General features: G+C 45.7%; 1 protein-coding gene across 1 annotated transcript in view; it reads right to left on the bottom strand.

The window, feature by feature from the left end:
- The window catches only part of IFT56 (intraflagellar transport 56), a 243338-nt gene that overhangs the window by 123199 nt on the left and 107459 nt on the right, over positions 1–12680 (bottom strand). Inside the window, exons 10-12 of the mRNA XM_075321910.1 lie at positions 5426–5481; positions 4415–4468; positions 1340–1403 (exon numbers count right to left, since the gene is read on the bottom strand). Of these exons, the coding sequence (XP_075178025.1) occupies positions 1340–1403; positions 4415–4468; positions 5426–5481 (174 nt within the window). The remainder of the gene's footprint in view (positions 1–1339; positions 1404–4414; positions 4469–5425; positions 5482–12680) is intronic.

Genomic DNA, 12680 nt, shown 5'->3' with positions numbered 1-12680 from the left:
AATAATCCATCATATTATCAATGTGATGCTCCTGAAGAAGGAGCAAGTCCTGTCTGAAACGCGTAGAAAAGTAATCACCATTCTTTTATCCTGGATTGTCTTTTAGCATGGAGGCGCGGCATCTGACCTTGCCTTCTCAGCGCCAATCAGGTATCGTTACCATCTTTCACGGGATGGATCAGGCATTGTTGTTATTTTCCTCTAATCGTTAAGAATCAACTTCCATTTTCCAGGGCACTTTTTATGAGAACATATTCACAGAGGCACTTCCTAGCTAGTACAATATATTGGATTTCGGGCAAACTCCATTTAATGGGAACCTGTTAAAGATTCAAACTGTGGGCAGCAAGAATTGCAGCCTGATTCCAGGATTGCAACTCTGTATATTATTCTCTGAAACACTCCAGCATTTCGAAGAGAATATAGTTTAAAGATCTGGCCAGGAAACATAGAGGGAGACTAAACTAGTCCGCCTCTGCCACCGGCTGAACGTTTAGCTGACAGGCGTCTAAGCGGTATGGGGGGGCTGAAGGAAGAGCATGAAGGGAAGATGACCAACTTTTATTACAAAAACTATTGATCAGGATTATCTCTTGCAATGTTGTTTACAGTGCTCATGACTACAACATCTCACGTCTGCAGTGTTACAATGCACTGTGACTGCTTACATGGTGCTGGTAAGTGACTTTTATTTAGTTACTGCATCAGATTTAGACAGTTTAGGGGAAACTGCTTATTTACTATACATAGTGGGTTCACTATATGGTGACAGCATTTGTTCACCATAAGGGTATGTACCCACGATCAGGTCTCACTGCGTCCTGGACGCAGCGGGTCCTGACCTACGGGTCCGCGAATCTCCTCCACAAGTGAATGCAGCTGCTTGTACCCATGATCAGTGTTCGGTGCGCTGCAGTCTCTCACTTGTGTTCTCCCTACGGAGGACGCATGCAAATCCGCAGCAAACAATTGACATGCTGCGGCTTGGAAACACGCACCGCAGGTGAGTGTTTACTGCGGAAAAAACAAGCACAGTGGGCATGGGATTTCTAGACTCCACTATGCTTATACTGATAACGCAGCGTTTTGGACGCAGCGCAAACATGCTACATCCAAAACGCTGCAAACACTGATCGTGGGCACGCACCCTAAGACAGTACTACTAAGATACTGTATGTGTATTATTTAGAGGTGCACAAAACACAGAGAGACTCAAAGACAGATGATAGGACCATCAAGAATGAAGGGGAGGTGGATCTAACAATTAAACCTCTTGCCTTCTATGTTTTACATCCTTACCTTTTGATCTTGAGTATAAGTTATAATTTACAACACTTACCGCATTCACTGGCTGATCCACCAACAAGCTGAAAGAACTGCTGAGCAATTTTTAGATGGTCTCTCTATGTGTAAACAAAAAACAATAATATAATGCTAAGAATTAATATAAAAAGGTTATGATCCAACAATAACTACAATACTTCATCACTAAGCCTAAAAAGATATGATTCATTAACACAAAGTAATAATATTTCATGTTCTGTTCCTGCACTGATTAATGCAGCTTTCCGCACACACTGACCGCACTTCCATTTCCTCAGTGACTGTTGGCGATTATAGAAGTATAAAGGTGGTAATACATATTAGCTACATGAGGGGTTAAAGTGCATATATGAAAGAAATAAAGTGCGTTCTTACCCGTGTGTTCGCTCCTGCTGGAATGATGCGAGCACCTTTGATGCACGTTTCGGCACAAGCCTTCATCAGAGGGTGGAGTCAGTCCAGTGGAGAAAGTCTTTGACGTCCCCTGATCTAATAAGGAGTGCTGTGCCAAAAGTTAGTTACCGCTGACAGCTATGCAGGCACTGGACACCATCAGAAACCACCTCATCCCGCGTTGTAGGTCACGTAAGGGAAATCCCAACTCAGTGTGAGGCGCATCTGACTGCAACCAATCCCAGATGCTGGTGGGCGCGGAAATGAGTGCATATGCAATGAAGGTAATATGTGGCCCCGGAAGTGAATGAGCAGCCAGGAAGCAGTTACAGCTGTGCCAGAGACCTGGTAAGTACAATCCGCATACTCCTATCCCCCTATCCATTCTACCAACATTTTTAATTAGATACATGAGGTCCAACAATGCACTAGAGACACACAGCAGCCGCCCCTTAATTGGGACGCTACATTGTGTGTCAGAGCTACTCACAGATAGAATTGAAACCAGGAGAAAAACGAGTAGAACTGCTTCACAATATATGTATTTTATTTTTGTTAGTATCTTACTTTATAAAAATTGATAAGAAAAAATACACATATATGATGTAATAAAGAGAGAGGCCAAGAGGAGGGATGTTAAAAAAGGCACAGACAAAACCTTCAAGGATACTTGTAAAAGGTACTATCATAAGACCACAGAAAATGTCATGGAGATTATATCAGACAGGGTGAACAATACTACTGACTAACCCCTTCCTGTGTGCTGTCATGTACAAATATCACGCTTGTATATACTTAGAACAGTACAGCAAACTCACATAAAGAAAAATTGAACAGGAAGGCCTAAAGCACCAATTTAAGCCAGTTGTCAAACATAACCTTTTAACGCCCAAAGCGGAAAGCCGCACATGTGTACATTTATTTCATCAGGCCTGCAACCGCACCATCAGCAGACACCATTGATAAATAACCCTTTACATGTGTATAAGACAGGGGGTGTCAAAGGAGTCTGCCGGGCCGGCTACATATCAAATACGGCATTTATCACCTAAAGTGAGAATCACATGTGCGTGCACTCAGCTTAGTGGGCATATGACAACTATATTTACAGTGGTTGTAAATGGAGTCCTGCCAATTCCAGTGTCCCCCACCGCTAGTCATGTATCAAAACACTGGATCGCCATTGGTCCAAAATGTACCTCATACTGTTGCGGCAGAGGGAACACGACATTGGCAAGAACCCCACACATACCAAAATATATAGTCAGGAAGTATAAATCCAACCAAGAAGGTTTGTCAGGTGTGGAAGGGTTAAGTCCCCCAAGAAACTCCGACGTACGTTTCACAGATAACCTAGCTTGTGCGCGGTTGCTTCATTAGGGAGTGACCACTGTATCCTTGAAGGTTTTGTCTGTGCCTTTTTTAACATCCCTCCTCTTGGCCTCTCTCTTTATTACATCATATATGTGTATTTTTTCTTATCAATTTTTATAAAGTAAGATACTAACAAAAATAAAATACATATATTGTGAAGCAGTTCTACTCGTTTTTCTCCTGGTTTCAACATTTTTAATTGTCAGATTCTGGTCCCCATAGACTTATATGGGGACCGGCATCCGGCCAGATATCCAGAAGCAATCCTGGGGCGGAACCAGGTTTTTTTTAACCCGGTTAGATGAGAGTCTGTCCATCACTAGTAAGAACACTTTTCTATCTCTTTCATCTATGCACTTTAGGCAAAATCCCTTTCGGCGCTTCCGGAGGATAAATGGATTATCAGTGCAAGTTTGCAAAAACTTCAAGAACAAGGGTTTATTAAGGGTTCAATAAAAAACGGACAATTACGGACTTTTTATTGAACCCTTAATAAACCCTTGTTCTTGAAGTTTTTGCAAACTTGCACTGATAATCCATTTATCCTCCGGAAGCGCCGAAAGGGATTTTGTCTTTACTCCATTACCCACGTGGGAGCACCTGTTCAGTACTCTCATTGTTTTTCCCGAGGATTCGTGCTGCATACTGGAGGATTAATAAGAGAGTTGATCCACTACACGGATCATACTAGCGAAAACAGAAGAAATCTGCACGGTGAGTGTAAAATTCGTATGATCATACAATCTGTGTTTACACACATCTACACTTAGATTTGGCGCCCCGTTGTTCTCTTCTTTTTTTCTTTCCTTTAATCTATGCACTTTAGCGCTCATGCAGTTCCATGTATTACCACCTTTATACTTACCTCTCTCTGCTGCATAAGCTTACTACCTTGCATTATTCTACTTACTTTTGATCATAGCGGTTTTCTTGTGCTATTTTTAAACAGTCTTATCTGTTTTACTTGTACCACTCAATCCTCCTGGTGAATTGCGTCGCTCTCTAGTCTTCCTCCCCATTTTTACACACTTTTTTTTTTAATGTTTGCTACTTTGCCAATACATTTATATTAAACCCTTCTGTACACGTTCTTGTAGGTTTATATTAAAAAGGGTCACATAATTCTGTCCAACATGTCTTCTAAATGATATAGTGACCAACCCCTTTAATCAGTGAAGAAGTGGGGACGTTTTGGATAAAATAACCCAAGGATTTTACAAATTAATATTTACAAAGTCATTAAACACCCCTTCTAATATCTAGCAAGCAAAAACAAAAAGGTGGAATGGGTACAAAAGCAATAATGTACATAAGTGGAACTCACCGAGCCCAAATCTTGACCTAGTGCTGCATTGACGACTCCCTTCAGGATGTACTCCTGTATAATACAAATAGCTGGGTTTATTATTGTTATTTCTAACATTATTTCAGACTGATAATTTTTATATTAAGCACCATTGTAAGGCTGAAAGAGAAAAATATGCTGCCTGTTCCCATTATAACATAATACAAGCTAGATCTAATGGCACAATGATTGGTATCCCTTATTATAGACCATAGATGTGTAATAAATGGAGGTTTAAAGGGGAATTCCCATCTCCAAGATCCTATCCCAATATGTAGTAGGTGTAATAATAATATTAGCAAATACCTCCAGTTATATATGGAGTAAATTTCTTCTGATTCACTATGTCGCTTACCTGTTTGGGGCAGTGCAGGACCTTAGGTATCCATGGTTATGACCACACATATAGTCACAGTTAGTTACTCGTGGTCATAACCATGGATACCTAAGGTCCTGTAATGTCCTGCGCTAGAGGTAAGCGACATAGTGAATCATAAGAACTTAGTTTTACACCACATGTAGCATTTTGCATTTAGCCCCAAAAGTTCTAATTTTCTCCTCTGACCCAGAGCACCTTTTTTCCATATGCTAGGTGTATCCACTACATGGTATGTGGAAGATGTTGCTCTGGTGAAATGAGAACAAAGTAGAACTCTTTGTGCTAAATGCAAAACGCTATGTGTGGTGTAAAGCTAACACTGTACATCACTCTGAAAACACCATCCCCACTGTCACACATGGTGGTGGCAGCATCATTCTGTGGGGAGGCTTTTCTTCAGCAGGGAGAGCGAAGCTGGTCAGAGTTAATGGTAAGATGAATGAATCCTTGATGGCTCTTATAACAATTCAACCTTGTGATATTGTATTCAACATGTTCACAATTACGAAATAATGTTTTTGGTAGCAGCAGGTCAGATGCGAACACAGTTGATAGGAAAGGTGACTTTTTCAGTCTATTCTCCAAAGAATCTTGAATTCACTTATTTTTACCTGTGGGGTAGTTGGTTCTAGGTCTTTAATCAAATGAAAAGCTTCTTGAACATCATCTAAAAATGAAGAAAATTATGGAACTGAAACCCAGTGATCTGCTTAGTTGTATAGATATTAAGGACTTCTGCTTTACACCAGAATCCTCTTCAGGAGTTCACAAACCCTTACCCACTGCATTTGTTAAAAGGGTTGTCCGGTCTAAAGTGATAAGTCCGCAATCACTCCATGTGACTGCAGACTTCTAAATCATCACAGTAGGCGCACTGTGATCTGCAAGAATTTGCTGGTTTCTGAGCTGGGAATGGAGGTCACGTGAATGCAATTGTGCGTTATGCATGTTCCCGGCCAGAACCTGACTAGTGGGCACGGCCTCGCTCAATACAAGTGTAAGGAGTGGGCACGTCCGACTAATAGGCAGACTTATCATTTTAAAAACCTATATAGCATTTAAAAACAGCATAACAGCAACCTCTACTCAAAATATTATGTTTTGCAAAGTGTGCACAGTACCAACATTCCAACCTGTACTTTGAAAAATGAGATTTTTGGCAAAAAAATTGCAATTTTTTGAGCTACCTCACCACGTCACGGCAAATCTCTTGAGGCAGTCCTACACTAAATTATTTTTATTTAAAGTGTGCCAAACGGCCTCACATATGCACAAATAGGACTGCACAGCACGTACCTGGTGCTTTTCAGTCTCGTCTCCATGACTAATTCATGGTTGTGGGCGGGACAGGCCCAGGCACATGCTGCTTGGAATATATAGCCTGTGGACATGGCTAGATGGCAATGTGTGAACAGCCACCAATAGCCAAAAATCAAGACAGATGGAAAAATAACAATGAAGTGCACTGCAATATGGGGACCAACCAAAAACCTATATAGCATTTAAAAACAGCATAACAGCAACCTCTACTCAAAATATTATGTTTTGCAAAGTGTGCACAGTACCAACATTCCAACCTGTACTTTGAAAAATGAGATTTTTGGCAAAAAATTGCAATTTTTTGAGCTACCTCACCACGTCACGGCAAATCTCTTGAGGCAGTCCTACACTAAATTATTTTTATTTAAAGTGTGCCAAACGGCCTCACATATGCACAAATAGGACTGCACAACACGTACCTGGTGCTTTTCAGTCTCGTCTCCATGACTAATTCATGGTTGTGGGCGGGACAGGCCCAGGCACATGCTGCTTGGAATATATAGCCTGTGGACATGGCTAGATGGCAATGTGTGAACAGCCACCAATAGCCAAAAATCAAGACAGATGGAAAAATAACAATGAAGTGCACTGCAATATGGGGACCAACCAAAAACCTATATAGCATTTAAAAACAGCATAACACATGAATTAGTCCATGAATTAGTCATGGAGACGAGACTGAAAAGCACCAGGTACGTGCTGTGCAGTCCTATTTGTGCATATGTGAGGCCGTTTGGCACACTTTAAATAAAAATAATTTAGTGTAGGACTGTGTCATGTAGAACTGTTGAAAGGACTTCATCCCCCTCTTCTTCACCAGCCACAGGTCGTCATGGCGATTATCTGATTGGCCTGGAAGCTTAAGGTATTTATGACTTTGGGTGATGGTAGAACTAAAGCCAAAAGCTGCAGAGAAAGACAATTCTTTGTAATATTGGCGGGAAAACTCCCAAAGCAGGTTTTGAAGTGCGACTTTAATGCTAGAAAGATGAAAAACACATTGCCAGAATCCCTGCGTCGTGCGGAACCCAGCGCACCGTCTCACCTGACGAGGAGATCGACGGAATCACGACAAATTAGTATTGGCCAGTAAAATTGTGCTAGAGGCGTTGTGTTTGGTATCAATGTAACTGTAAAATCGAGATATTAAATATGACGCTAATATCTTTCACCTGTGTGACCCAGGGGCAAAGATATGAAAAACCCTAGAATTATGGAACTTTGTGACCATCTCAAGCCCAGCCCACAAGTGACTGTAAAATGATGTCACAGGCAAGGGGGGCTAGCAAGAGCATAAGAGACAGTTCCTGTCTTGGGGGCTCAGTCAGCACGAGGAGGGCATCATGAAGGGTGATGCTGGCCGATTCTAACATCTCTTGGAGTTCCCTCCTACTCCCTAAGCAGACGTCACTTCTATGGCACAAGCTTAGTAAGTTTCACGTTTATACCTTTTATTTTATGTAACTGTTATGCCGTAATGTGTATTGTTCCCTTTTGTAAATTCCTGTATATTCTTTAAACACTGCCTATTTTCGGATTAAATATATAAAAATTTAAGAGTTTCTTTCCTTATGCTTTATATACGAATCCAAAACCCCGAATGGCCTTATGCTATCTGAAACGGGTTCCCAGCTACCTGTAGAAAGTCTGGGTGGTGGCAGCGTAATTGTTATTGCATAGAATTATTGGAGTGCTATCATTAAGGGTACCGAGGTATATAAATATTCCATTAGCAGGAATCAGAGATATACATTTACCCTTGCTGTGAGACCTCCAATATTTGGCATTATCAGCTCAGCAGCCTCATCTTATGCATTGTCCTGCAGTACCAAAAGTGGCCTGCAGACAAGGGGGGCGCTAGAGAGTAGTCGTGTGTAACAAATCAGTGAACAGCCGGGGAATTCCCACCAATTTGTCACGAACAGCCGGGGAAGTCCCTCAGAAATCCGCAGCTGTTCACTGATTTGTTACACACGACTACTCTCTAGCGCCCCCCTTGTCTGCAGGCCACTTTTGGTACTGCAGGACAATGCATAAGATGAGGCTGCTGAGCTGATAATGCCAAATATTGGAGGTCTCACAGCAAGGGTAAATGTATATCTCTGATTCCTGCTAATGGAATATTTATATACCTCGGTACCCTTAATGATAGCACTCCAATAATTCTATGCAATAACAATTACGCTGCCACCACCCAGACTTTCTACAGGTAGCTGGGAACCCGTTTCAGATAGCATAAGGCCGCTGCGGATTTCTGAGGGACTTCCCCGGCTGTTCGTGACAAATTGGTGGCAAGCGGTGGGATATATAAAGCATTAGTGATCTGGTTTGAGCAATCATCCCTTTCACTAAAAACTTGCAAAAGTTTTGAGGATTGAACTCAGTGTTTAAATATACCTGGAACAATACTGTACGTGTAGCAGTTACCCCCTCCCCTTCTCTCTTGTTTTCTATCCTATCTTTTATTTGGCAATTATGGATGCTGTGTCAGAAGCCTGGTACAATCAGCAGAAGAAGGAAGTTCTTGCTGCACTCTGCAGATCCAAGTTGATTGATGGCCATGGCAAAACGAGGCAAGACCTCATTAAAGAACTTTTACAATGGGACGCAGAGCACGTTCATTCCCCCAGTGCTGGAGAAGAGGAGGCAAGCCAAGCCCAGGATAGTGCTTCTGCAGAGTCCCCACCATCAACTGCAAGCCAGAGCAGTGACCGGGGCAACATGGACTCTTTCCTGAAGATGGCTCTACAACAATTCGCTGCAGATGACCGGCAGGGACGGCTAAGCCTCATTCAGCAATATCGAGAGGCTGAGAGAGCCGAGCGAGAGGCTGAGAGAGCCGAGCGCCAGGCTCAGGCCGAGCGAGAGGCTGAGAGAGCCGAGCGAGAGCGCCAAGCCCAGAGAGACCATGAATTGAATATCCTCAAAGCCCGGCAGCAGACATCTTCCTCACTAAACGGTGAGTCCAATAATGCCAGCAGCTTTAAGCCCCGACCGGAGCACTTTCTTGTGATGGAAAAGGACGGGGATTTGGACACCTTTCTGAGGGGATTTGAAAAGACTTGTTTGCAGTACCAGTTGCCCTCAACACAATGGGCACAATACTTAACCCCAGGGCTGCGAGGCAAGGCCCTGGACGCGTTTGCCAGTCTCCCTCAAGAGCAGAGTGGAGACTATGGGGCCATAAAGCAGGCCCTAGTACGGAAGTATCAGCTGACTCCGGAGGTGTACCGAAAAAAATTCCGGACCCTCCAGCTCGGACCTCATGACAGCTACAGCGATTTGGAGGGTGGGCTCCAGCGCACCTTTGACCAGTGGATCCAAGGACTGTCCGTTACAACCTTTGAGGAGTTAAAGGACCTCATGGTGAAGGACCAACTCCTACATGTCTGTCCTGTGGAGGTTCGACAGTTTGTTATGGACCGAGAGCCCAAGGAGGCCTCAAAAGCAGCCCAGATTGCCGACGCCTATGTGGCCAACCGTGCATCGGAGGTGCGGAAGCCGTCCACCACTAGCTGGAAAGGGGGTAAGATGACAACTACAACCACCCCTGCCCCTACCAGCCGACCTCCCGTAGGTCCTGTTTCATCCACCAGTGCCCGGCCCACCTCTGACACTCGCAGGTGTTTTTCCTGCAACCTGCCTGGACACCTCAGCTCTGGTTGCCCAGAGAGGCAGAAGAGGAACCCCACATCCAAGGCCCAAGGGCCCACTGGAACTGTCCTTTTGGCAAGGAAGGCGGGTGGTAGGGCCTGCGAAAACCTACACCCCGTCACCGTAGGCGGAACCCCCACTGTGGGGCTCAAGGACACTGGGGCCGACAGAACACTGGTCCGCCCTGAACTGGTACCCCCTGAAAACTTTATCCCGGGAAAACTCCTGACTGTCGCCTTGGCGGGGGGTGTCCACCACTCCTTCCCAATGGCCCTGATTCCCCTCGACTGGGGTGCTGGGAGAGGGTGGAGGGAAGTGGGGGTGGATGAACATCTACCAACCAATGTTTTATTGGGGACTGATCTGGGGCGATTAGTTGCACAATTTCTCCCTGATGATCCTCCCGAATCCAAAAAGTCATGTGATACAAATGTTGTTGATCAGTCATGTGATGCAAATGTTGTTAAATCATGTGATGCAAATGTTGTTGATAAGTCATGCGACCCGAATGCGGATACCCAGAACGTAATTACAAATGTTGTGCATGGTAATAAAGTGGAGATTTGTACAGGGGAACTCAGCCATGCCACGCGGCAGGGTGACGTGGCTGAGGACGACCCCAAGGTAGCAAGTGTCTGTACCGACAGAGATGGAGGCAGACATGAGAACCACGAGGACAGTGGTCAAGTGCAGCTGAGCAGTGTCACAGCGGACAGTGACACAGCCAGTAGTACCTGTCAGGCTGATGGGGAAGAGTGGTTATTCCCCGGGGAGACAGCCTTCATCGGTGCTGTCACCCGCAGTCAGAGTGCCCAGAACGCAAATGAAACCTTGCCTGCTGACACCTCTTCACCCAGAGGGATAACGGAACTGGTTACGGACCCAGAGCAGGTCCCAGAGGGTCCTGGTGAGGTTGGAACCTTAACGTCACTTTTGGCTGCTTCTAGCCAAGAGTTTCAGGTGGCTCTACGAACTGATGCCAGTCTAAAGACGTTAAGGGACCTCGCAGAGAAGCCCTCTTCCGAGACCGATAAGGAGAAGGTATTCTGGGACCAGGGAAAGTTGTACCGGGAGACAATTCCCTGTAACCCCCAACAAGAGTGGCTGAAGGAAAAACAGCTGGTGGTGCCTCACCGCTTTAGGAGTGAGTTGCTGCGGATTGCCCATGAGATCCCACTCGCCGGACACTTGGGGGTTAGCAAAACCAAGGCCCGGCTGTCTCACCACTTCTATTGGCCCAAAATGGGGACAGATGTTGCCAACTACTGCCGCTCCTGCATCACATGTCAAAGAGTGGGAAAGTCAGGGCCTGCTCCCAAAGCTCCCCTGATCTCTTTGCCGGTGATAGAGGAGCCTTTCCAGAGGGTCGCTGTGGACATTGTCGGGCCTCTGGCCGTCCCCAGCAGCTCTGGAAAACGGTTCGTCCTTACTGTGGTAGACTATGCTACCCGGTATCCGGAGGCAGTGGCTCTGTCCTCAGTTAGAGCCGATAAGGTGGCAGATGCCCTCTTGACCATATTCTCCCGAGTAGGATTTCCCAGGGAGATGCTTACCGACCAGGGGACTCAGTTCATGTCTCGTCTAATGGAGGCTCTCTGTAAGAAAATGCAGGTGCGGCATCTGATATCAAGCGCTTATCACCCACAGACCAATGGTTTGTGTGAGCGATTTAATGGTACCCTTAAGCAGATGCTTAAGATGCTGGTTGAGTCACATGGACGCGACTGGGAGCGGTATCTCTCACACCTGCTGTTTGCCTACAGAGAGGTACCACAGGCCTCAACGGGGTTTTCCCCCTTCGAGCTCCTGTATGGCAGACGAGTCCGGGGGCCTCTTGGTCTGGTAAGGGAATCCTGGGAAGAGGAACTGAATTCCCCAGAAGTGTCCGTTGTGGAGTATGTCATTCGGCTCCGTGACAAGATGCAGTCAATGACGCAGATGGTGCATGAGAATATGGCGCAAGCCCAGGCCAGCCAGAAGCGATGGTACGACCAACACGCTCGAGAGCGGGTGTATGAAGTGGGTCAGAAGGTGTGGGTCCTGGTCCCAATGACCCAGAACAAGCTTCAGGCGGCCTGGGAGGGTCCATACCTGGTGCATCAGCGCCTCAATGACGTAAACTATGTGGTCACCATCGACCATGCCAGGAAGAGGCAAAAGGTCTTCCATGTCAACATGATGAAAGCTCATCATGACAGGGAAGCCTTTGCTCTTCCTGTGTGTAGTCTTCCCGAGGAAGGCGAAAGTGAAGTCTTGGTGGACTTGCTCGCCTCAGCCCGGGATGGAGGGTCTATCGAGGAGGCGGCATTCAACCCACAGCTATCCTTGGACCAAAAGTCCCAGCTGCGGGAGGTATTTCGGCCCTACCTGATGACCTTCACGAATGTCCCAGGGAAGACATCCCTAGCCACCCACCAGGTGGACACAGGGAGTCATTCCCCAGTTCGTCAACCCCCCTACCGTGTCTCCCTAGAGGTACAAAAGGACATAAAAAGGGAGATCGATGAAATGCTAGTCCTGGGAGTGATCCAGAGGTCCAAAAGTGCATGGGCCTCGCCTGTAGTCTTGGTTCCCAAAAAGGACCGGACAACCCGGTTTTGTGTGGACTACAGGAGGCTAAATGCAATCACAGCACCCGATGCGTACCCAATGCCACGCATCGACGAGTTACTGGATTGCTTAGCCGGGGCCCAGTACCTGACCATCATGGACCTGAGTCGAGGGTACTGGCAGATTCCTATGTCCAAGGAAGCACAGGAAAGGTCCGCCTTCATCACCCCATTCGGGCTGTATGAATCCCTTGTCATGCCCTTTGGCATGAGAAATGCTCCTGCCACTTTCCAGCGATTGGTCGACCAGCTGCTCGAGGGACTAGGAGGGTTTGCAGTAGCT

Source organism: Anomaloglossus baeobatrachus, chromosome 8 (genome assembly GCF_048569485.1).
Source record: "Anomaloglossus baeobatrachus isolate aAnoBae1 chromosome 8, aAnoBae1.hap1, whole genome shotgun sequence".
NCBI classification, from domain to species: domain Eukaryota; kingdom Metazoa; phylum Chordata; class Amphibia; order Anura; family Aromobatidae; genus Anomaloglossus; species Anomaloglossus baeobatrachus.
Note: the sequence above shows the minus strand (reverse complement) of the source record. Positions and strands in the feature narration are given on the sequence as shown.